The 27,159-nt window shown below is 39.4% G+C and overlaps 1 protein-coding gene across 3 annotated transcripts in view; it reads left to right on the forward strand.

Annotated features, from left to right (window-relative positions):
• Positions 1-27,159, forward strand: part of LOC124717278 (zinc finger protein 226-like) — a 324,457-nt gene that overhangs the window by 68,135 nt on the left and 229,163 nt on the right. For all 3 annotated transcript variants that reach the window (XR_007005729.1, XM_047244092.1, XM_047244093.1), the window contains exon 6: positions 25,474-25,523. Coding sequence is in view for 2 of the 3 variants with exons in the window: in XM_047244092.1 (XP_047100048.1) it covers positions 25,474-25,523 (50 nt within the window). In the remaining variant the exon portion in view is untranslated. The remainder of the gene's footprint in view (positions 1-25,473; positions 25,524-27,159) is intronic.

A 27,159-nucleotide genomic window follows, 5' to 3' on the forward strand; every position in this document is an offset into this window, starting at 1 on the left:
TTGCCTACATTACACAGTGCAATTCTCATGTCCTCTTCTTCAGAGACTTGTCAGTAACCTATACATCTACATCTACACGGATACTCTGCAAATTACATTTAAGTGCATGGCAGAGGGATCATCAAACCACCTTCACAATTCTCTATTATTCCAGTCTCGTATATCGCGTGGAAAGAACGAACACCCATATCTTTCCGTATGAGCTCTGATTTCCCTTATTTTATCGTGGTGATTGCTTCTCCATATGTAGTTCGGTGTCGACAAAATATTTTCGCATTTGGAGGAGGAAGTTGGTGATTGGAATTTCACGAGAATACTCCACCACAACAAAAAATGCATTTCTTTTAATGATGTCCAGCCCAAATCCTGTATCATTTCTGTGACACTCTCTCCCATATTTTGCGATAATACAAAATGTGCTGCCCTTCTTTGAACTTTTTTGATGTACTCCATCAGCCCTATCTGGTAAGGATCCCACACCGCGCAACAGTATTCTAAAAGAGGATGGACAAGCATAGTGTAGGCAGTCTCCTTAGTAGATCTGTTACATTTTCCCAAGTCACCTGCCAACAAAACACAGTCTTTGGTTAGCCTTCCCCACGACATAGTATGTGATGCAGTCATGGCAGATTCCTGTTGCTGGGCCAAGTATTTTTTGATGCAGTTTATAAACGTGTACAATGGGCAATAATGCTTGGTGAAAGTGAGATCCAAAGAATATATAAATAAGAATTTAAAAACTGAAGTTTATGATAAATTGATTGCAGTTTGCAAACCAGCTTTCCCTGAAGTGAATTGTGGCATTGTTTTAAAAAAACTTTAGAAAGGAACTTGGAAAAATTTCTGACGGTATGCGTAACTCACGACTCTTGATGATATTTATGTACAAACTATGTGGTACTGCGACTTGCTTTTATGTACAGAGGATGCAGTTCATTTGAATGTGGATGTTTTTGTGGGTGTGGATAGAGTTCTCTGTGACTGTGAAGACGATGATGTCAACAAGGGTATAGTTGATGGTGGTAGTCAACACACTGAATGACAGGATGAAAAACTGAGTAAAGAGCTTGAATTTATGTAGTTAGAGTACAGTAACTAGAGCCTATTTTATAACAGTGGAACTTTTAAAAAAATATTAGAACAACATTACACCTATTACTTTACAGTCTCTTGTATAATGGAACACATTAGGCAATTCCAGAATGTAATGTGTCTTCCTGCTAGGGTACCCTTGCTTTTGAAACAAAATATATCTTATAAGCTTCTTGGTTATGAAAGTTAAAAAGTCGGTCAAGAAGGCTAGGAGAGTATTCTTACTAGAAAGAGCAGATAAGCAGTTGTTAGCATCCCACTTACTAAATGAATCAACTTCATTTGCTTCCGGTACGATGGACGTGGAAGAATTATGGGCAAATTTTAAGCACATTGTAAATCACACATTGGACAAATATGTGCCGAAAAAGTGGGTTATGGATGGAAAAGACTCACTGTGGTTTAACAGCGCAATTCGGAGAATGCTCAGGAAGCAAAGACAGTTGCACTCGCGATACAAGAAAGATTGGGAGAATGACAGGCAAAAGTTAGTAGAGATTCGTGCTGCTCTAAAAATAGCGATGTGCGAAGCATACAACCTCTACCACCGTCATACCTTAGCAATAGATCTTGCTGAAAACCCAAGGAAATTCTGGTCTTACGAAAAATCCGTAAGCGGGTCGAAGACTTCCATCGTCACTCACTGATCAGTCTGGCCTGGCAACAGAAGACAGCAAAACGAAAGCTGAAATTTTAAATTTAGCATTTGAGAAATCTTTCACGCAGGAGGATTGTAGAAACATACCGTCGTTTGAGGCTCGTACAGGTTCCCGTATGGAGGACATAGAGATAGACATCCATGGGGTTGTGAAGCAGCTGAATGGGTTGAAAATAAATAAATCGCCAGGTCCTGATGTGATTCCAATTCGGTTTTACAGAGAGTACTCTACTGCATTGGCTCCTTACTTAGCTTGCATTTATTGCGAATCTCTTGCCCAACTTAAAGTCCCGAGCGACTGGAAAAAAGCGCAGGTGACGCCTGTATATAAGAAGGGTAGAAGGATGGATCTTCAAAATTACAGACCAATGTCCTTAACATCGGTTTGTTGCAGGATTCTCGAACATATTCTGAGTTGGAATATAATGAATTTCCTTGAGACAGAGAAGTTGCTGTCCATGCATCAGCACGGATTTAGAAAGCATTGCTCCTGCGAAATGCAACTCGCCCTTTTTTCACATGATATCTTGCGAACCATGGATGAAGGGTATCAGACGGATGCCATATTCCTTGACTTCCTGAAAGCGTTTGACTCGGTGCCCCACTGCGGACTCCTTACTAAGGTACGAGCATATGGGTTTGGTACCCAAATATGTGAGTGGCTCGAAGACTTCGTAAGTAATAGAACCCAGTATGTTGTCCTCGATGGTGAGTGTTCATTGGAGGTGAGGGTATCATCTGGAGTGCCCCAGGGAAGTGTGGTAGGTCCGCTGTTGTTTTCTATCTACACAAATGATCTTTTGGATAGGGTGGACAGCAATGTGCGGCTGTTCGCTGATGACGCTGTGGTGTACGGGGAGGTGCCATCGTTGAGTGACTGTAGGAGGATACAAGATGACTTGGACAGGATTTGTGATTGGTGTAAAGAATGGTAGCTAACTCTAAATATAAATAAATGTAAATTAATGCAGATGAATAGGAAAAAAATTCCATAATGTTTGAATACTCCAGTAGTAGCGCTTGACACAGTCACATCGATTAAATATTTGGGCGTAACATTGCAGAGCGATATGAAGTGGGACAAGCATGTAATGGCAGTTGTGGGGAAGGCATGTAGTCGTCTTCGGTTCATTGGTAGAATTTTAAGATGATGTGGTTCATCTGTAAAGGAGACCGCTTATAAAACACTAATACAACCTATTCTTGAGTACTGCTCGAGTGTTTGGGATCCCTATCAGGTCGGATTGAGGGAGGACATAGAAGCAATTCAGAGGTGGGCTACTAGATTTGTTACTGGTAGGTTTGATCATCATGCGAGTGTTACGAAAATGCTTCAGGAACTCGGGTGGGAGTCTCTAGAGGAAAGGAGGCATTCTTTCCGTGAATCGCTACTGAGGAAATTTAGAGAACCAGCATTTGAGGCTGACTGCAGTACAATTTTACTGCCACCAACTTATATTTTGCAGAAAGACCACAAAGACAATATAAGAGAGATTAGGGCTCATACAGAGGCATATAGGCAGTCATTTTTCCCTCATTCTGTTTGGGAGTGGAACAGGGAGAGAAGATGCTAGTTGTGGTACGAGGTACCCTCGGCCATGCACCATATGGTGGATTACGGAGTATGTATGTAGATGTAGATGGTAGTGTTTTGCTCATGTAGTTGAATTTCTTGACACTGCAGACGGCAAGCTACAGGAAGTGATGCCCTGATCTAGAATGCAAGTCTTAGAACCTGCATGTGTAGAAGGAGACAAAGGAGAAATAGGCATTGAAGCATGAGATGGCGCTGACTACAGCCTGACTTTTCATTTATTATTTTCACACAAATCAAGCTCCATTGCTCCTTTTTGCCAGTCACCCTCATGCAATCTACAGTCTACAATATCTCTGTCCACGGCCATAGCAGAAATGATTACTCAATTCTTTTGTCTAACACAAAATTTCATGTTGATTGCTGTATACAGAATTCTAAATCGTAATATTGTTATGCCAAAAATATTTTCCACATTTCAAGCATATGATACTCTGTAGTTAAAATCTAATTCTCATTGAAATAAGGTTTTAAAAAGTTTTCTGTCAATGAAAGAGTTTCATCACCCGAAATAACAAAATTTAAATTCTTTAAAGTTTCATTGTTACTTGTTAAATTTAACAGTTCCTTCTTTAATACATGAAAGAATTCTCTGTATTCAAGAAATTCTCCATCAGACATTCTTCCATTTTTCTCTATATCAACAAATATGAACTCGTAATGCACATTTACCAAAGCGAGTAAAATGACACTCCAGAAATTCTTGTAATTGAAATAATGGGCTCTAGAGTGAGATTGTGGCACAGTGTGTATATGTTTGCCATTTAATGCTCCTCCACAGCTTAAAAATTGCCACTTCATATCCTTTGGGTATGTCTATCCGTTCCTCATTTGTTGTAGCAGAAAAAAAAGTAATGTAATATTTCTCATTTTACAGGGAAAGCAACAAAAACAGAATCTATACATATTTCTTTGTCAGAACTGCCACAAAAGAAGAAACAGGAACATAGTGTGTCAGCTAGCTTCGATATGATGAACACATGCACCAGTGCTCTGCAGCAGATCAGGAGAGATCATTTAAATGAACACGAAGCAGTGGGAATTAATGTGGCCAAGAAATTAAAACAGATGGACCCTACACAGGCAATATATGCTGAATTTTTAATTTCTTCAGTGCTGAAGCGAGGTTTGCTGAGAACTTTAATTGCACAGACTGATTTGTGTGAAAATAATTTGTGAAAAGTCAGGCTGTTGTCAGCGTCACCTCGTGCTTCAATGCCTATTTCTTCTTTGTCTCCTTCTACACCTGCAGGTTCTAACACTTGTATTCTAGATCAGGGCACCACTTCCTGTGGTAAATTTTATGACCAGTGAGGTAATTATATGCCCACAGAGTAGTAACAGAGGTGATTTTTTTTTTTTCTAGTTATTAAGGAATGATGTTGCTAAAACACTGGATGCTTTGTGAGTTTTCTGTCATGTAATTATCATCAGTTTTTAAATAATAATTGTTAATACAATAACTAATACTTGTTTGCCCTCATGAACTGTGGCCTTAGTGCATCATAAAGTGCTTTGCATGTCTCTGAAAGTACATTAGACAGTGACAATGTGGAAATTCTTGTGGCACATTTTAAATCTTTGAGGGAGGAACCTGTTGACAAAAATCTGAAGAGTTGTAAGAGGTTACTTGCAGAAATGTGGTTAGTCATCATTATATCCCTCCACTTCATTTTGTCCTTGACGATGTCCTGCAGTATATCAAATGTTTCACTGCCCATTCTAAAACAGTTTTAATAATTATCAGAGAAATTGCCCAAGTTCCATGTTTTCTTTTATTTGTGTTCATTTTCATAGTTGCAATACCTGCTGCTGCTGTTGTGCGATAATAAGTGTCTGACCCATATTTGAACAAAAGATGGCTGCAACTAATGCTCTTATTGTTCACATGATACAAGATGATAGAACTGATGAAGTCCCCATACACCACTTGGCACCAAAGCTGCACATACGCTTCACTATTTATACACAGATGATCACATAGGGCACTGTTGTATGCTGACTTGTACATGGGCAAGAATGTGTCCCTAAACTCCTCATTACGCGCCTGAGAGGGCCAAGGCTCGGTGCATGTTCAGGCTCACCAAAATGGAGCCAAGATCTTTACAGAATGAAACGATTGAAATACCCTCATAGTCCCTGTAGCTCCTATTGATTGTGAAATGATTGCCTCCAGTCCTTCCAGTGATACAGTCCAAGTGATGGTTTTTATTTCATTCTGAGCAGTTGATTCTATGTAAATTTTTTTTATGATACGCAACGTTGTTTCCTCAAAAGGAAGTCTGAAGGCACCGATAGTCATCCACTCAGTCGCAGGTATATGAAGTGCCCCGTCTATCTCCTTCAGGATTTTCAAATCAGCCATTCTTCCGGGCAGTGGTGTGTTAGCCACTTTCCATTCCACCCCGTTCCAACTCTCGTTGCCATCTTGACTGTTGTGTCATTTGACTCCTGAGATGTTTTCTGGCAGAAAATCACTGCTTCAATCTCATAGGTCACTTTCTGATTCAGTATCTGAGTTCTCTAGAATACTCAAGATTTCTTCTTTAGGAAGACCATGCTGACACAGCATAATTGAAAATGACTATTAAGACACAACAATATATGATGTGAGTAGAAACAACAACAACAACAACAACACACAAAATATGACTGAAAAGATATTATGTTACAGTGTCCAGCGTGGAAATGTTCATGGCAATCCATGTGTCAACATTTGAGCAGCAATTGTGAACCAGTGTAAAATTTAGCACAAAAACCTTTGTGAATATGAGAACAAAAGTATTCTAAAATGGAGTTTTGCCAGAAGTAAGTTTACTCCTCCTGATGTTCTGAGTACAACTTCATGAAATAGTGAAAATTCAGCAAATTTTAGGAGTCTACTGTTAAAAGTAGAAGAGACGAGGAAAAGTCACAAAGCTTGATGGAAATATGTTAAAAACTGAATTTATTATTATAGAAATAAAAATTCAAAAGTGTCATTTGACCCCATTTGCTATTGTAGTGTCAAACACTTCTAAAGACCTGGTGAGACAAAATACAGATCGATGGCATGGAGTTCGGGCATCTTGCCGTGTCACTGAAATGTTTGCTGTTGCATTGTGTCGATCACACAGAGGGTGGTTTTGGTGCAGTGGCCACAGACTTGATGCTGTGGCCACTGCCAAGTTGTTTCAGAATGCAGATTTCCCACCACATTCAGCAGGTATGTACACCTGCTGTTACATGTAACTGCTGTGCTCTCATACCAATGGCTGATGGAGCAGTGGCGGGAGGCAAATCTGTGGTTTCGATGAGTGTGTAGTGCGTGCAGCGGAAATCGTGAAAGAAGAAAAACTTATTGAGGAGGTGTAACTTTTTGTATGATAGAAATGATGCAGATTACAAGAATGTTTTGAAGAAGGCAGAAGCATAGAGAGATATAGGTACTAAACTGGGTCAAAGTGGTAAACATTTTAATGAAAATTTTAATTTCAACATGTGCAGTACATCAAATACAGCAAAATGCAGTAGTATAGTATCAAGTACTAGAAATCAGTTAGTGTGTATTACAACGTACAACATCTGGGAGATATACGTAAAGTATTTACACAACAGTGAAATCAAAATGTAAAACAGTTCGTAGAAAACTGAAAGAGAGAGAACCTCCTTCTGTGTTGAAATCAGACTGCATGTAAGGCAATTATGTTTCCCATTTAAATGAAAATCAATTGTCTCATCCCATGTGGGATTTATGATGATGAGCTGCACTATTTCCACACTTGCTTTTAACATTAAGAACCAAAGATGTTATTCCACACAATAGTTTCATAATACAATTTAAAGCAATATATTTGATAAAAAGAAAATAATAAGTGGCAAGAATAATTTATAAATTTCACAGGATGAGTGCTCAATACTAATGTGTTGTATAGTGATGTAGAAGTTAACATTTTTATGTGGGAACAGCAGAATATCATAAGAGGAATTTGAAATACCTATCATGGACCTTTTTATTTTTTCTTTGTTTTACATTATAAAAAAATAAATTTCTGATAACAGTTTTTGTTTGCAGCTGAGACACTGGAAGAACTTAAAGAGACGCATACGTGAAACACAAAATGTTGGCAAAAGATACCACTGAGCTGAGTAAAAATATGTACAAATCGTGACCATGGAGTGAACATATAAGGTTCTGGCACTGTATGTTAGAAACATGAGCAGCAAAATCAAAAGTTTCTTCTTCAAGCGATACAGTAACAAGTGACATAAAGAGACATACAATTGAATTTTCAGATTGTAAAGATTTCATTCATACAGTGATGCTAACAACTGATCGTGAAGAGCAACCGCTGGAAGAATTGCACGGACATTGGTGGTACTACCCAAAGCATGAAAAAAATCACCTGGGGGAAGGAGGGACCAAATTCTGATATAGAATGTGCACTAAGTTACTTTCAAAATAAACATCAATGCACAATTTTGTACATCATTTATTTTTAAGCTACGAAAAACCATGCAAACGTCTGGCAGTTTGATCACAGGCTAAACATGATGTACAACTTTCACAATTATTTGTGAAAACTGGGCCTATGTAGTTGAGCAACTTCCAGTACATGCTTCTCCATGTCTTTCAACAGACTCTGCATGCACTGATCTTGGTGAACTTGCTACTTGTAGTGTTATAAATACTGGCAGAGCAGCTGACAATGTACCTTCGGACATGAATTCTTCTAACATTACCAAACTTTGAAAGAAACAAATTGTTCACATAAGTAACAGTAATGTAATCGTTTAGAAGTAAGAACAATATTTTGTAAAGCTCTTGTCTTTGTAAATGTGAATATGAAATACAGTGAACTTGGCCCGAAGTTCTGCTAGCCTTTCTTTTCACTCATATTAACCTTCTCCAGCCTTTTGTAACTTTAAATTATGGTGTGTTGAGTAACTCTTCAATACAGTCATGAGGCATTCTAAAGTAATCACAGCTAACCATGTTTTCTTTAATAATAATAAAATGTGTATCACATAATTTGATGCTTAATTGGAAGTTGCTGAATTGCATTTCAGTAGCTTATATCTTCTCAACATCTGTTTCTGTGGATCTTAAAAGTATATGCCATCTCATAGCCAATATACCAGAGGCCTTTTTCACTAAATAGTGGCTTGTCTGAGTCAGGTAATCAGTTGCTTCTTCCTTGCATTTTTCATTATCGCTTGTTTGGGATATTGTCTCAGTAAATAAGCTAGAAATGCAGAATCTTCACCCACGAAAACACAAAAAACAAATATCTGTACTCAGCAGTAGCTTTCAAGGTGGAAAATTTTTCCACCAATATTCTCTTGATACAAAGATGAACTCTCAGAAATAGTGTTGTCACTGTGATGTCCATACCTCCTTAAAGAGGTATGGACATCACAATGACAAAATGGATGGGATGGGCCAACTGTTGCCAGGAAAATGAGCATATAGAATTGCTTTTAGCAGAACAGCTAAAATCCACTGTCCTCTCAGAATTTTAACTTCATGTGCTTCCCATCTGTGCTTCCACAGCAGTTCAGAAACCACCAAAGCTCTGAAAATCCTTATATTTTCTGCATCTTTAATGCAGGTTTAGGTGAGTATCTTTTCTGTAGGGTATTCCCAATTGTTTGGCATACTTTCTTCATGATTTCTGACATTGTGTAACATCTCAATCAAAAAGAAAAAGCTAAAGACTGGTGACTGTCACATACAATCAAATACCTGGAAAAGGATAAAATAAATTGAGCTCATAGAATGAATAGACAAATTAATGACTGAAGTGTCCAACAAGGTGTAGCTTAATCGAATTTGTTTAATGATATCAACAGAGATGCGAAACAAGTAATGTTTCTCAGAACTCTGTTACAGCATTGTTTTTGCCTTATGTTTGTAATAATGTATTTGCGGTATTTTCCTTCATATGATGGAAAAGTGTACTTTCATGTGAGGAGATTGACACCATGGCGAAACTTACCTCAAACAAAAGTTTAGTCATTGCCTTGTCTCAGTTGTTTTCTTCCAGTTTGTTGTGCACTTCCTAGCGCTTCCTTTTATCAGAAGGTGCAGTTCATCAAAACATCCCTATGACATACAAAAATACTTCAGAAGCCTGTTTCATCAGACTCTAATTCAATACACAGGTGGTGGTATTCTCCTAAGTTTTCTCTCTTCGTATTGAGGATGGTATTCCCCTAAGTTTTCTATCCTCATACTGGTGTCATGCACACAATATCGTCTTAATTTGTTTCTGTTTTATGGCTTTAATATGGTAAGGTGTTGTTCCTTGTATGACCACCTAATTGGTGCATGAAATTTGTAACGTACAAATAAAATGTAAAGTTAAGTAACACTATGACCTGATATCTAATGCAAATATAATGTGCCCTGTGTGATCCTGCGAAATTCTCTACTGCCAAGGTAATCTGCTACACATTAATGAAAGTCTGAGCCTATGGAATAGGTTCCCAGATACATGAATGGCTTGAAGACTTTTTAAGTAGTAGAACCAAGTATGTTGCCCTCAGTGGTGAGTTTTCCCCCAGAAAAAGGATGTCGTCATCAGATGCCCCAGGAATGTGTTGTGTGCTCCTGTTCTCTATATACATACATGAACTGATGGATAGGGTGAGCAGCAGTCCATGACTGCTAATGACACTGTTCTGTGTGGGAAAGTATTGTTGTTGAGTGACTCTAGAAAGGTACAGGATGGCTTAGACAGAATTTCTGTTCTATGTGATGACTGGTAGCTTGCTCTAAATGTAGAAAAATATAAGTTAATGTAAAAGAACTGTAAAAACTATGCTGTAATGTCCAGATACAGAATTAGTGGTGTGCTGCTTGACACAGTAATGTTGATTAAATATGTAGGCACATCTTTGTGAAGTGACATGAAATGGAACGAGTACGTAAGGAAAGTAGTAGGGAAGGCAAATTATGGACTTCGGTTTATTAGGAGAATTTTATGAAAGTTTGCTTCCTGTAAAAAAACTAGTATGGCCCATCCTTGAGCACTGCTAAATTTTTTGGGAGATTCATAAGGTCAGATTAAAGGAAGACATCGAGCAGTGGGGCTGCTATATTTGTTACTGGCAGATTTGATCAACATGTGGATATTTTGGACATGCTTCGTGAAATGAAATGGGGAGCCCTGGATGGAAGACTAATGTTTTTTTTTTTTGTGAAACACTATTGAGAAAATGGGGAGAACCAATATCTGACACTGACTGCAGAAAAAATAGCCAGTTATTTTTCTGCCAGTCCATTTACATATTGAACAGGAAAGGGAACGACAAGTAGTGCTACAAGATTCCCTCTGCCATGCACCCTAGAGTGACTCGTGGAGTATGTATATCGATGTAGACGTATATGCAGTTTTGGTATCTTTCACAGTGTGACAGCTGATGAAACAACATCAGTCGCGGCAGACAGCTGCTCTTGACCCTGTGGCTCCCTTGCTGCTGAATGCTGTGGCCTGAGCCACACTGCCAGGCTGCATTCTGTCTGGCCATGCCATGCCTTGGCCTGCCTGTTCGTCGTTGCTGTGTTCTTCAGTCCAAAGACTGATTTGATGCAGCTCTCCATGCTGATCTATCCTGTGCAAGCTTCTTGATCTCCAAATAACTACTGTAACCCGCATCCTTCTGAATTTGCCTACTGCAGTCATCTCTTGGTCTTTCCTCCTACAATCCCCCCCCCCCCCCACCGGCAGACTCCCCCTCCCCCTCCCCCAATCCCCCAAAATCTAAATTCGTGATCCCTTGATATCTCAGAATGTATCCTATCAACTTCACTACTGGTCATTAAAATTGCAACACCAAGAAGAAATGCAGATGATAAACGGGTATTCATTGGACAAATATATTATACTAGAACTGACATATGATTACATTTTCATGCAGTTTGGGTGCATATATCCTGAGAAATCAGTACCCGGAACAACCACCTCTGGCTGTAATAACGGCCTTGGTACGCTTGGGCATTGAGTCAAACCGAGCTTGGATGACATGTACAGGTGCAGCAGCCCATGCAGCTTCAACACGATACCACAGTTTATCAAGAGTAGTGACTGGCGTATTGTGACGGGCCAGTTGCTTGGCCACCATTGACCAGACGTTTTCAGTTGGTGAGAGATCTGGAGAATGTGCTGGTCACGGCAGCAGTCAAACATTTTCTGTATCCAGAAAGGCCTGTACAGGACATGCGGTCGTGCATTATCCTGCTATCCTGCTGAAATGAAGGGTTCTGCAGGGATCGAATGTAGGGTAGAATCACGGTTCGTAACACATCTGAAATGTAATGTCCAGTGTTCAAAGTGCCGTCAGTGCGAACGACAGGTGGCCGAAACGTGTAACCAATGGCACCCCATACCATCACGCCGGGTGATACGCCAGTATAGCAATGACAAATACACGCTTCCAATGTGCGTTCACCACGATGTCGCCAAACACGGATGCGACCATCATGATGCTGTAAACAGAACCTGGATTCATCCGAAAAAAGTGAGCGAGCGAGCGAGCGAGCGAGCGAGCGAGCGAGCAACGGCCTACTCACCTGAAGATGGCGGCCAAGTGGACTGCCAAAATATTGTGTCCAGATGAAGATGTGTTCCGGCTGGAGACCCAGCATGGATACAACCAATTATTATACCGGGAAAGTTTATGGAGCCATACCTACACCTTATTTCTTCATCTATTCCTTACACTTAGGACATATGAGAATAATAAAGCTTCTATCACCTCATGAAGGGATGCAGAGATGAGTGTGCTGTAGTGGGATAATACTACATGTGACAAATGTGTAAGTCCACAACAACATGGCTAACTTGTGGGGAACAGACATTTTTTGCATAGCTAGTACACCATGTGTGTAGTGGTAGCTACCCCCCCCCCCCTTCTTTCCCCCCCCCCCCCCCCTCTCCCCAACCGACCCCTATCTCATACGTTTAAGGAAGACAAACCTAAATCAAAAGCCTCTGCAGATTTTTTTTTTTAACTTTTCACAATGTTAACTAAAAATGTAAATGTTGTGTGACTAGGGCCTCCCATTGGGTACACCATTTGCCGGGTGCAAGTCTTGTGATTTGATGCCAATTTGGCGACTTGCACATCACTGGCGATGATATGATAATCATTAGGACAACACAACACCCAATACCTGAGCAGATAAAATCTCCGACCCATCTGGGAATCGAACCTGGGCCCTTAGGATTGACACACTGTTGCACTGACCACTTTATTTTTAAATCTCATTTTATTCTTTATAGTTTGTTTCATTTGTTCAGGGTGGACGTCCTATGACATCCATTTAAGTTCCTTCTTGTTTCATTCACTCGGTTTTTTTATTGCAGAGGGCAGCCAACCCTCTGACCAAACACGCTGAGCTACCGTGACTTGCACCACTCAGCTACCGGGGGCGGACACAATGTTAACTCGAATACACACGTAGAAATTACAAAGTTCTACAGCAAACATACTGCAGTCCTGAGAATCCAAGGTTGTGAAAGGGAGGCAGCATTTAAGAAGGGAGCAAGCCTGGGTTGTAATCTATCCCCAGTATTATTCAGTGTTTACACTGAGTAAACAATAAACAAAACTAAGGAGAAACTGGAAAATGAATAACAGTTCAGAATGGCTTTTTAACTCCATCAAAGAATTGCTAGATTTGTTGATCAGAATGGGTAGTGTCTTCAGAGGATGGAACAGCAGTGAAAGTGAAACAAGGGCAATGGAAATTAGTCAGGTGCTGTAGAGGGAATTCTATTAGGAAATGAAATGCTGAAAGTAGTAGACAAGTTTTGCTATTTGGGCAGAAAAATAACTGCTCATGGCCAAAATAAAGAGGGTATAAAGTGCTAACTGATACATTGGCATGAAAAAAAATTTTCTGAAAAAAAAATAAATATGTTAACATGTAATATAAATTTAAGTGTTAAAGTTTCTTCTGAACATACACACATAAATAAAAGTTTTGCATCACCCCGTTTCCCAGAACTCCTGAAGACAGACGTTGACTGTGGATATTCTATTATAGACACAGTCCCTTTGACTGTTCAGAGATGTCACTAAACCTGCCCAAAGATGTAAACAACTATGCATGAGCAGCGCCTATTAGATGGAGGGGGTCCGACAGCCGATCAGTTCCAGTCATTCCACCAGGAAGGAGTTACATGGCTCATGTTGTCTGTACTTCAACCACGTCTAGATGATAAATACTGCAGTTTGATCATGTCCACATTGTTACTTTGTGCCAGGAAGAGCTCTCAACAAGGGAAGTGTCTAGGCATCTGAATGAACCAAAGTGATGTTGTTCGGACATGGAGGAGATACAGAGAGACAGGAACTGTCAATGACATGCCTCGCTGAGTCTGCCCGAGGGCTACTACTGCAGTGGATGACCGCTGCCTACGGATTATGGCTTGGAGGAACCCTGACAACACAGTTGAGTAATGCTTTTTGTGCAGCCACAGGATGTTGTGTTATGACTCAAACTGTTTGAAATAGGCTGCATGATACACAACTTCACTCCCGTCGTCCATGGCGAGGTCCATCTTTGCAACCACGCACCATGCAGTGCAGTACAGATGGGCCCAACATTATGCTGAATGGACCACTCAGGATTGGCATCATGTTCTCTTCACCAATGAGTGTTGCATATGCCCTCAACCAGACAATTGTCGGATACTACGCAAAATCTATGGGCCAATAAGGGAGGAAGAAGGCTGGAGAATATGCTACAATGCTGAATTACAAGAGTGTATACAAGTCAGGGACATAGTAAAATTTGTGAAATCACAGCGACTACAATGGCTAGGACACTTGGAGAGAATGGCAGAGGATAGAATTCCAAATAAATTGATGAAAGGTGTGATCCATTCAGTTAGGCGAAAAGGGAGACCTAGAAGAAGATGGATCGACGAGGTAATAATGGATATCACAAGTATGGGAGTCCAGGGGTGGAAAAGAGCAGCAAATAACCAAGAAGTGTGGAGGAAGATTGTTGAAGAAGCCAAGGCTCACCAAGTGCTGTAGTGCTACTGAAAAAGAAGAAGAAGAAGAAAATTGTCGGAGCCGTGTTTGGAAGCAACCCGGTCAGGCTGAACACCTTAGACTCACTGTCCATCGAGTGCAGCAAGGTGGAGGTTCCCTCATGTTTTGGGGTGGCATTATGTGAGGCAGACATACGCCGCAGGTGGTCAAGGAAGGCGCCACAACGGCTGCCATGCTCTGACCGATAGTGCAACCATATCGGCAGCATATTGGCAAGGCTTTTGTCTTCATGGATGACTATTCGCGCCCCCATTGTGCACGTCTTGTGTACGACTTCCTTCAGGATAACGACATCGCTCGGCTAGCATGTTCTCCAGACATGAACCATATCGAACAGGCTTGGGATCGATTGAAAAGGGCTGTATATGGACAACGTGACCCACCAACCACTCTGAGGGACCTATGCCGAATCGCTGTTGAGGAGTGGGACAATCTGTACCAACAGTGCCTTGATGAACTTATGGATAGTATGCCACAATGAATACAGGCATGCATCAATGCAAGAGGACATGCTACTGGGTATTAGAGGTACCGGTGTGTACAGCAATGTGGACCACCACCTCTGTATGGTGGTACAACATGCAATGTGTGGTTTTCATGAGCAATAGAAAGGGCAGAAATGATGTTTATGTTGCTCTCTATCCCAATTTTCTGTACAGGTTCCGGAACTCTCAGAACTGAAGTGATGCAGATTTTTTTTTTTTTTTTTAAGTGTGTATTTGTCTGAAAAGTAGTAGTTGGCTATTGGAGAGCTGTGAGATAGTGGTGTAAAGTTTCTGATCATCAGTGTTTGCACCAATGTTCTGGGCTAGATTCCAAAAGTCTGCAGTATGCCATGAGTTGAGACATATTACCAACTGTTGTATGATGGATGTCGAGCTCATTGGCCCCCTTATGGTGTTTGAGAAGAGTGGGCTGTGTGAGGGCACTGGCTTTCACACATCATGTCAGCCAGCCATACTCAACAAATACATTTAAGACACAAGTTTCACATGTTGCAAGGAAGGGGGCTGTTGTGTGAACAGGAGGAAAACATCATCTGATTACACTGCTGAAACTACCCTTTAGGATCATCTGGCCAACAAACCATGACTCTTACTTTTCTACATAGAAGTGAAAGATGAACAATAAAAACTGTAAACAAGAAGAAAATTGAAGTATTTGTTGTTACAAAAGACTGCTAATGGTTAGCCATGTAGATTGCGTAATAAGTTACTGAATCAGAACAGAGAGAAAATGGCTTTATGGCACAGTTTTGCTGAAAAAACTAGGTTGGTAGGACACATCCTGAGGCATCAAAATGAGTCCACTTCTGTGTAATAAGTTCTAGGTGACACACTCCACAGGCTTCCAAATGAATTGTCACACCTTTATAGTTAAATTCATTAACAGAAAATTCTGTACAAACTATTATGTGTATGCCGATAAAAGGATGTGGGGATATTAGGAAGCAAACCCTGTGCAACACACAAATCCCATGGGGAAAGAACTGTGATTGAACGAGTTAGCTTCACCTTCCCCAAGTGATGTGATCAATGTATGTATTTGAAGCAGAGATGGAGCTACATACTAGCAGGAATTTGGGTGTCAACCTTACTTGTCAATTACCAACAGTATACCAGTAATTTTTTTAATGCTGGCAGTCCGTTATTACTTCTGGATAACTTCATTCACCTTTGAGTTGGAGGTTCCCTTCAGAACCTGCATTACGACTACAGTCTACTGCAATATGGAATGCCAGGGAGGGGCATTGTGGGCGTGTGATGTGGCAAGTAAACACCTCCCCCCCCCCCCCCTCCCCCCCTCCGTCTCTCTCTCTCTCTCTCTCTCTCTCTCTCTCTCTCTCTCTCTCTCTCTCTCTCTCTCTCTCACACACACACACACACACACACACACACACACACACACACACACAGCAACCACAAATGTCCCAGATTTGATTCCTGGTCTGGCATACAGTTTTAATTTGCCAGAAAGTTTCAAATCAGTGCACACTCCACTGCAGAGTGAAAATTCATTTTGAAAACAATCCCCCAGGTTGAGGCTAAGCCATGCAGAATCCTTTCATCCAGGAGTGCTAGTGCTGAGCAGGGTATGCAGGATAACTTGTGTGAAGGCTTGACTTTCAGAGATGAGCTACTGGCTGCAGTAAAGCTGTAGGGCAAGTTGTGAGTCATACCTCGATATCTCAGTCAGTAGAACACACCTTTAAAAGGCAAAGGTGCCAGGTCCAAGTCCCAGGAAGTTTCAAATTAGTGCAGACGCCACTGCAGAGTGAAAATTCATTCTGGAAACCAGAGATGGTCTAGTCCGTAATATCGATAATGAGGAGCACACCTGTCTTTAAAACTCACATGTGCCACTTTTGACAACAAAAAAGGAAATGACCTGCTTGTATAACTTAATGTTCTGTGCACTGATGTTAGTCATGGAGGTGAGCCATACCCAGATTGAAATGATGCACTGGGTTGACAGCTATCCATTTGGTATATTGGTCAGCCCAAGTGAGGTTTTTAGGTTGTTTCCCCGTTCTTGTTCCATCAGATTTGAGGCAGATCCTCAATTTTCACCTCAGAAAACAGTTAAAATACAACAACGCACAGGAAGTAGTTTACATGATCTTCAGATAAATGGTTCCAGTGCCTTTGATGCCTTTTGTAAGTAGATGGCAATAGCAACAGTGAAGGTACCAAGCCAGAGAAGTTTGATCATTGCTGAATCTTGGAATAATGGACATTTCCAGGGGCAGAATAAGCACAACAGAAACAAATGAATCCTGTGACAGTACCATAGTCAGTAGGAACAAGAAGAAGAAGAAGAAGAAGAAGAAGAAGCAGGAGGAGGAGGAGAAGGAGTGTACTATTTTGTGATGTGGGGCAAATCCCTCAAAACTCAGCCTAATTAGAACACACATTGTTTGAGGAGATGGACTCCCCTTGGTTTGCATTATGAGTGGCTTCATTATTATTATTATTATTGCTACTACTACTACTATTATTATTATTAAATGAGCAGTGTGGAAGTTGTGTTACCTGTGCGAAAGTACAGCCGTCCCATCTGCCTGTCTTTATTTCATGTATCTCTGATACATTCAGATGATGCAAGTGGACAGTAATGGCGTTAGATTCCATGCCATGCACTGTTGGGAAAGAAGATGCTCAATTGTGGTTATTTGCTTTATGGTTTTATAAAGTTGTGAAGTTGTAGTAAATTTATCCTGATTTTTAACCCTACAAGAGTACACCAGGGTCAGTCTGACCATGGAGTTTTTTGTTTGTTACTGAGCATGAGACACCACACATACACAGTCTGCTGTCACCAATGTAAATTTGGCATTGAATGAGGTCTAATAGAGGGCAGACATTCGAAATTGTGAGACTACCTTGTTTCGTGTAGAGTTAACATGTAAATAGGAGGAGTTTCAACATATGTAAAAAGTTGGACACAGAAGTCAAAAATCTTAGAACAGGTCGTTTGTGTGTTGACTGTAACCCAGAAGCTTGAGAGTTGTTACTGTGGAATACTTCTTTGATAATTGTAACAGTCTTCAGATCCTTGCTAGGAAACATCTGCATGCATCATTGAGGTACCTGCCAGACAAGAAGAAACAGGTTGTGATAGACAAGAAGAAATAGTTCGTGCAGATTTCAATGTAGATTTCTTAAAAGATACAGACAGGAAAAATGAACTATAATTATTATTTAGGTGTTTCAATCTAATTCAGTAGTCAGTTTCCCAACTCATTTGCAGCAAAATAGTGGGACACTGATTGATAATATTTTCACAGGCAGTGCTCAGGCCAAAACAGTTATTGTGTACCCAGTTGCTAATAGACTATCGGACTGTGATGGACAATTAATGGAAATAAACAGTGTGGCACCTTACAACCTGGAGGCAGGTTCAAAGAAAACAGGTAAGCTTATTAATGAGAAAAGGACGCAAAAGAGGGGGTATAGGATGTGATATATGTAGAAAGAGATGATAATGTCAACTTCAGTTTTTTCCCTTGCAAATTTGTGTCAGTATTTCAAAATTGCTTTTCTAAAAAATTACCGGAAAGATCCTTTTAAAAAATCAATAAACTGTGTATAACTAAGGGAATTAAAATCTTATGTAGAGAATGAGGAAAATTTATGTAAAGACCACAGTAAATCAAGGTCCGAGATTACTTGAATAAAAAACTGTAATATGTTAAGGAAAGTTAATAAAATGCCCAAAGGTATATATGTCCTGACAGAAATAAATAATGCAGAAAATCAGATGAAAACTATATGGGACAATGTCAAACTGGAGACAGACAGCCAGTGTGCAAGAGTTCATAACAGTCAGACTAAATGACAATGTTGTACAATTGATAATTCACAATTCCAATTGCTTTTAACAATCACTTTCTAAATGTAGTAGTAAATATAGGATAAAATGTTCAGTCGAAGAAGCCAGAGAATATATTAAGAATGCCAGTCTACAAAACTTTAAGCAACTAGAAGAACACAAACATCATTCACTGAGATTAATACCCTTATAACAATATAAAAACAAAAGCTCTTGTGGGGTTGATAGAATTTCAAATAGAATACTGAAAAGTTGTTGCAACTTAATAAGTAATGTCCTTAGTGGTGTATGCAATGCATCACTGGCACAGGGAATTTTTTCCAGCAGGTTAAAATATTCAATTATTAAACCACTTCATGAGAATGGTGACTACATGTGTCATCCAATTTCCTTACTGACATCTCTTACCAAAATATTTGGAAAAGTAATGTATTCAAGAGCAGTCACACACTCATGTGAAAACAATTTACTTGGCATATCAGAGTTTGGATTCCAGAAAGGTTGCTCAACTGAGAATGCTATTTATACATTCACTCGTCAAATAGTACAGGCCTTTAATAATAATAATAATAATAATGATAATAATGCCTGTTGATATCTTTTTGAGAGCTCTCCAAGTCTTTAGATTGTGTAGATCATGATACTGTTAGAAAAACTCAAGTTTTATGATATTTATGGCCTTACACACAGGTGGTTTGAATCAAACTTGACAAAAAGAATGTAAAAGGTTGTGCTGAATAATTCAGGCAATGTTGGAATGGTACAAAATTTTAGTGACTGGGGTAAAAATCATCTAGGGGGGTCCCACAAAGTTCAATTCTGGGTCCACTACCGTTCCTTATATATGCGAATGACCTTCCACTTAACATTCAACAAGCAAAATTTTTACTTTTTGCACTTGATACTAGTGTTATAATAAATCCTGTTACAGAGAAAGCAACAGAAAAGTTAGTAAATGATATTTTCCAAAGAATTATTAAGTGGTTCTCTGAAAATACTCTCTCACTAAATAAAAAAAATACACATTGCATTCAGTTCTGTACAACAAATAGAATCATACCAACCGATATAGCACACAAGCAGGTGTCAGTAAGTGGGTTAGACTGCTCCAAATTTTTGGGCGTACGTATTGAAGAAAACTTGACCTGGAAGAAGCATATTACTGAGCTTCTGAAACAGTTAAGTTCAGCTACTTTTGCTCTTCATATAATACGAGGGTGAGTCAAATGAAAACAAATTTGTAAAAACAAATTATCCTGTAAGTTGGTAAGCTTGCTACAAACAGCATGCAGAATGGCCTGTAAGTGGCAGCATAGTACAGATGCACACATACCATCACAGTATCAGTATAAAGATGGCTGCCCCACTTGTGACTTGCACCAGGGAAGAGCAGCGTTCTGTTATTCGGTTTTTGTGTAGTGAAGGTGTGAAACCTATTGAAACTCATCGACGAATGAAGGTTCAGTACGTTTGTCACAGCAGCAAGTCTACAAATAGAGTAGGAAGTTTGCAAATGGTGTGACTTCAATGGAAGATGTTCCTCGTCCGGATCAGGCACAACGAGTTGTGACTCCACAAAACATTGCACCAGTTGAAGCCATAGTGAAGGAAAACTGTCGAGTGACACTGAATGACAATGCAGCATGTTTACAGTTTATTCATGGGTCAACACACCACATTGTGCATGATGTGCTCCAGTTTCACAAAGTTTTTGCAAGATGGGTGTCACGGCAGCCGACTCCTGAAATGAGAAAACGACTTGTTGATGCTTGTGAAGAACTTTTTCAGCACTTTGAACGAGAAGATGATGTCTTCCTTGCAAGAATCGTTACTGGGGACGAAACCTGGGTTCACTTCCACCAGCCGGAAATGAAGAGAGCGAGCAAGGAATGGCCCCATTCCTCATCACCAAAACCAAAGAAGTTTTGAACAGAACCGTCAGCAGGGAAGGTTATGCTGACTCTCTTTTGGGACGAAAAAGGCATCATTTTGGAGCATTACATGCCTAGAGGGATCACTGTCACCACTGCATCGTACACAGGTCTCCTAAAAAATCATCTGCGGCCTGCAATCAAATCAGAGCAACATGGATTGCTGTCAGCAGGTGTCCATTTGCAACACGACAATGCATGACTGCCTGTACAACAGTTGCAACAATCACAGACCTGCATTTTTAGTGTCTTCCTCATCCACCAGACCTTGCCCCAAGTGATTTCCATATGTTTGGATGACTCAGAGATGCAATGGGAGGAAAGAAGTTCCGTTCTGATGAAGAGGTACGCCACGCAGTGCATAAGTGGTTGCGCAGACTACCAAAAGAATTTTTTTCTAAAGGAATTTATGCACTTTGTAAGAACTGGGGGACTTGCATTGAGTGTGGGAGAGATTATGTTGAAAAGTGATACAGCTTTGTACCACTTCAGCACAATAAATAGTATTTTAAAAAAATATTTAAGGTTTTCATTTGACTCACCCTCATAGCTAATCTTGGTAACAAATGTATCAATCTCCTGATATATATTGCATATTTCCACTCAATAATGTCATAAAGAATAATTTTCTGGGATAACTCATCACTTAGAAAGTACTGATTGCTCAAATGTGACCGGTAAGAATAATGTGGTGTGTTCCCCATGGATGTTGTGTAGGCACCTCCTCAAGGAGCTAGGCATTTTAACACTGCCTCCACAATACATATTTTCACTAATGAAATTTGTCAGAAATAATCCACCACAAATTGAGAAAAATAGACCTTTATTATCCATTGTTAAAGCTATCAGTAACTCAGATAGAAGTTCCATATGCAGCAACAAAAAGTTTTGATTGTTTACCCAGTAACATAAAATGTCTGACAGTTAGTGAAGCAAGGTTTAAATCTAACTTTTAAAAAATTATCCTTGACAACTCCTGCTATTCCACCAATAAATTTCTTCTTTAAAACTGGCAGCCAGTAATAATAAAAAAAAAAAAAAAACAAAAAAAAAGAGAGAGAGAGAGAGTGAGAGTGAGAGTGAGAGTGAGAGAGAGAGAGAGAGAGAGAGAGAGAGAGAGAGGGAGAGGGAAAGAAATCTTGTTTTTAAATGTCATAGCATGAGTAGGAATAAAATGGTGTTCATTAATGTTAACTCTAATTATATAAGCATACCCTGCAAACGTACTCATTCTACATAATTTTGATAAATGAATAGTTCAAATTATCTGTGGAATATGTAACCACCTTTAATTAATTTGACAGAAATATTTTCTGAAAGATCACTGTGACCTTGGAGTACACTTTGTGTAACTGCTCCGTCTTCATGTGTGAAATACATTTTATGTCAAAGTGGCACGTAGAAATGTCATTTTACTAATGTAAGAAGCTATATGGGAAGCACTGTTAGAACAACTCAGTTGTGAATGTGATGTAAATGACTTCCCGATGAAGTGATTCTGAAGCTGCTAATCCTGCAGCAGTTGTGGACAATGCCGGAACTGACCAGTCCGCTGAATCTCCAGACAGCGATGAAGAAAATACAGTTGTCCAATGTAAGACTGGTCATTGTTGGAACACATCTGCCCCTAATAGAAGAGACTAGCCAGTTTCTGGTAACATTGTAGTCCGTATTCCAAGACAGGAAATAATGATTGATTTGTGAATAACTAACAATATCTCAAAATATTTGTGTAATATGTGCATTTAATTAAATCAACAGCATCTTCATCAAATTAAACTTTAAATAAAATTTGCATATCTGGATTATTTTCAAGTTTCCTCACTACAAAGCTTCCATGACAGTTTTTTTTTATCCCCTCGAATTTTAGATTGAAAAATTACGTGGCAAAGGTGAAATTAAATGTGTTTAGTTCATTATAAAATATTCTATATGCAGGCAGCTTTTCCAACAAATAATTGAGGGTCACTGTGACTGTGGTTTTCAGTTCATGAGACAGTTTGAGGTGTACACTGTCAGGGTTAAAAACCAGTGAACTTTTGAAGTATACGTATTATAATGGAAGTGGAAGTTTCAGGGAAAGTATACCATCACTGGTGATAGTGCAGCTTCACTGGCCCATTTAGTGAAAATGAATTACTGATTCCAGTTCTATCAAATAACAAACATTGACTAGGGATAGTGCACTATCACTAGTGAATATATACCTTCACTGCCAAGAGGTAAGGAATGTGAACCATGGCTGTAATAACAAAATAGTTGTACCTCAAAAGTTGCATTTTTCACCTCTAGTTTGAAAATATAGTCGTATTAAGTAAAATTCATTTACTGCAGCAAGGACGTGCACCACGGCACTTTGAGTTTTACAACACAATTTTGTTTTTGCAAATGAGCCTCACAGTCTGAAATTTTTGCTGGCAGTTGCATTTGAAGAATCCCTGGCCACTTCCCATCGATTGAGACATCACAACTGCCCTCAGGGCAACACTTTTCTCTGCTGGAACTTCCTCCTCCTGAGATTATTTTTAGAGGGCAAGTACTGAATTGGGACAAAAAAAATGTTGTAGTTGTAGCCACAGTGGCATATTGTATCGTCCCTTCTTTAATTATTTAAAAACAAACAATTTATTACCATGTGTATAGTCAGAACAGCACACCATCTCTCGTCCCGATTCAGCAGAAGCCATCGGCCGTTGTCTCGGGGACAACACACAAGATCAAAACTAGCATCTCCTCTTCCTTTATCGAAGTCGGGATCTGGAACGCTCACAGTGCAGCCCTTTTCTACTGTTGGAAAGCAGTGATCTGAACACTGCTGCATTCTTTGCATTTGTTTTTCTAAGCACTTGTATGCTTCAGTTCTATGTTTTTTTAATAGCCTAAGTTGACTCATCTAAATCAGTCAGGCAGTAGTCATTATTGTCAGGAATACTTTCTTCCTCTCTGCTCTCAACCTCTGTCCCTGTTGGTTTGTTATCCTTTCGCACTGGAGGTTTACTGTGATTATTATCCTGTAATGTTTCAGTCCCTGTCTCACTGCTAACACTCACATGATTAATTGGATTTTCAAGGTCATCCTCAGAGTGAATGTCATCAGTGCTTCAGGAGATAAGCTTGTTGTAGACAAATTGTTTTTAGGAGAGCAGCCAAACATCACTTCATATGGAGATCTTTCAATTCGAAAATGTACAACACTATTCTTCATTAGCCGCACATATCTTAATGCATGGCTCCACTCCATAGTATTGTGCTCCTGAATCCATGTAGTTAGCATATTTTCTATGTCTTAATTTGCTTGCTCTACACTGCCTTGGCTCTGCACTGCCTTGGCTCTGACTGTTGTCTAGGTTTACCGTGGACAATCTTAAAATTGGGCCATAGTTCAGTTAAGCTGCTCATTATTTTGTTAACTAACACTCTGGCATTTTCAGACTGCAATACTGAGGGAGTGCCTAACAACTTAAAAAGTCAATAATGTTATTGCATACCTCTTAAGCTGTTTTGAACTTCAGTGGCCTGAGAACAATGAATTTAGTGAGGTGGTCCTGATAAATCATTACAAATTTGTAATCTCCATCTGGTTGTGATTGGAAGTCAATGAGATCAACTTGACATCTGGAATTTAGCTCCTTGAACAGTATTGGCTTCACTACTATTCCTTTTTTCTGACCTTTTTGTTTTTGTAAACAATGCTCACACAAAGTAATATAAATTTGGACATCTCTATATGTTGTATTACAGAACTTTGACTTCAAGCATTTCATCATTCGTTCACATCCACCATGGCCATATATATATCATACAGTTCTTCATCAAAAACTTGTAGTCGTTTCCATCCCTCTTTCATCCAGATTTTAGTGATTTAGCCTTTCTGATAAGTGACTCTAGTTTTCTCTGTCCATGAAGACAGAATTATAACTGAGATTTCCCCATTCCAGTCTAAGATGTTTGTAGAACTTCACTGATTCAACCACAACTGTACTGGTGTGAACCATAACTGCACTACTGTATAACATAACAATAACGAGCTGACGACAGTTACATTCATGCTGATGTGTGGTAGCATTGTTGGATGCACTGTTAACAACACGAGAGTGGTGATGGTATGCCTTCACTAGTGGATAATATGCTACTGTACACTTTTCCTAGCTGAGTACAGTGATGGTTCACCTTCACTAGTGGATTTTTTTTCCAGTTTGTGGTAAGCTCTCACTGATCATTTTAGTGATGGTGTATATCCTCTAGGGACGGTTTACCTTCCCTAATCTTCCACTTCCACTGTAACATATGTAAAGTAAACTATGAAATTTATTTAGTGGATTTTGCTGTGTAAGTGTGAAAAATTCTGAAATTATTAATTTAACAGCCTATATTTACTTCTTGAGCGAACTCACTGCTTACTGCTCACAAATTGTGGACACAACACATTATCTGTACTGAAAAGTATGAAAGCAGTTTGATTACCACTCCTTTCCACAGTCCTGAAATTTTTGTCATGATTTAAAATGATTAGTGTTTTATTAAGCTGAATGTGTTATTTGAGACATGATGTACAGCCGGCTTCACTTCCAGTTCTGCATCTACCAGTATGTTATTTGTGATGTTATGTTAGAGAGAACATCCTTTGAAATGTGCTAGAAATTTCATTTCCACCATTGGAATACACTTTTCCTTACCTTTGCAGATGGCCCAGTTTTCAGCACCATATAGTAATAGCATATCTCTTGTTGTTGTTGTTGTTGTTGTTGTTGTTGTTGTTGTTATAGTGATTATTGTTATTACTAAAATATTATATTAAATGTTCTTAATCCTTTCAGGAGGTCCAAATTGAAGCAGAGCCAACAAGTTGTGACAGTGAACCAGAAAGGTATTGTACTGTTTTTTGTAGCTTTTCTTTTTAATTTTGCCCATTGTTGCTTTAGTATTCATCTTCCTTTTACGCATTTATCTAGTTCACCTGTGCAGTATGTTAGAACAACCAAATGATACACATTTTGTAATGACTTGTATCACCATTGATTCAAAAATTCCATCTGGTTGCTTTATTTCTTTCTTATATTCTTTAACGTGCTCATGTGTTAACACCTTTTGTGGCAAACTATGGTCTACCTTGTACAAGTATTTATACTCCATTCTTATTTTTTGTTGTCATTACTTTTTCAAATAATATACTATAACACACAATTTAGTACTCATAACCAGAAATGCCAGTTATAACATTAGCTACACGCAAGGGCAGTCTGGAAAGTATTCTTCATTTTCAAGTACCATGGTAAGTATTGGGGATGGGGGAGGGTGTAGTAGAAACAGTTCCTACACTGAGTAATGCAGTAGATCAGTGTGATTAGAGCCACAACAGTGAGACAGCTGCATTGCTTCTTGTTTCCCACAGAGGCCATTCAAAATCAGTGCAGTAACTGAAAAATTTCACACATGTGAAGTCCATGCTTTTTTTAATGTCACTGTGGCCACTCCTTAAGTGTGCAGACAATCCACTTTGGTTTGTGTGTGGAAGGGGATAGTAAAGAGGCACTGAATGTATTGCCCATAAAACTCTGTAAATGTTGCAGACGTGAAATGGGTACCATTGTATGTGACTACTGATCTCAGTGGCATTTCGATGACAAAGAGTGGAATTACTGTCATAAATATGCTTTCCCCCAATTCTAGAATGCACCTGTCTCAAATATGGAAGTTTTGAAAATGAGTCGATCAGTGTAAGACACAAAAGGGGCCCACAAAATCTATGTTAACCTCATCCCAAGAATCAGGTACTTGAGACCATGGGAAGAAAACATTTGTGGAAGAAGCCTGTTGAGCTCTAGGATCCAAAATTTAGTGGGCCAGGTGCTCCTTACCTTTTGCCAGCCGGTAGATATTGTGGCGAGTGAGAATCTTCGTGCAGATGGTACCCCACTGTCCCACTTGCAGAAGTGAAAGCACCTTAATGCAGAGGTGAGTGAAATGACCACACAGTAGGACTCATTGTCTGTGCCAAGTGGTAACGCACCATCTTGAGCTGTCCTGTCATGCCTTTAAGCAAAATAGTCTTTCACTGCCATGTGAACCTAACTTCACATGTTTCAGCACTTGTTGAGACATGCCTTCCTTTGATTTTTCTGAAACTGTTGTTATAGTAATAGGATATTTTACTAATACATTGTAGGCAGTCTTAAAACACATGACCTCCTGTTGGGTTCTGGTTCAGCTGGACGCCTGAAGAGTGTATCCAGATTGGTGTGTCAGATGGAAAGCTTGGCCAAATTGTGTTAGTGATATACTATTAAGAATATAGTGTAAAGCTGTAAACATTGAGCTGTATTAACTGGTAAAAAAGATAAAGAACCAAAAATGGTTTGGTGTCTGTCATGAGGTGAAAACTGACACCATGTGGATACATAGGGAATTTTTTCAATTGGCACATAATTCTGCAGTATGGAATTCAATGCTTTGGAAATATATACAGCAGAATGATTGAAACCATTTTGCTCATGGTGGCGTGA

This window comes from Schistocerca piceifrons, chromosome 9 (assembly GCF_021461385.2).
Source record: "Schistocerca piceifrons isolate TAMUIC-IGC-003096 chromosome 9, iqSchPice1.1, whole genome shotgun sequence".
NCBI classification, from domain to species: Eukaryota; Metazoa; Arthropoda; class Insecta; order Orthoptera; family Acrididae; genus Schistocerca; species Schistocerca piceifrons.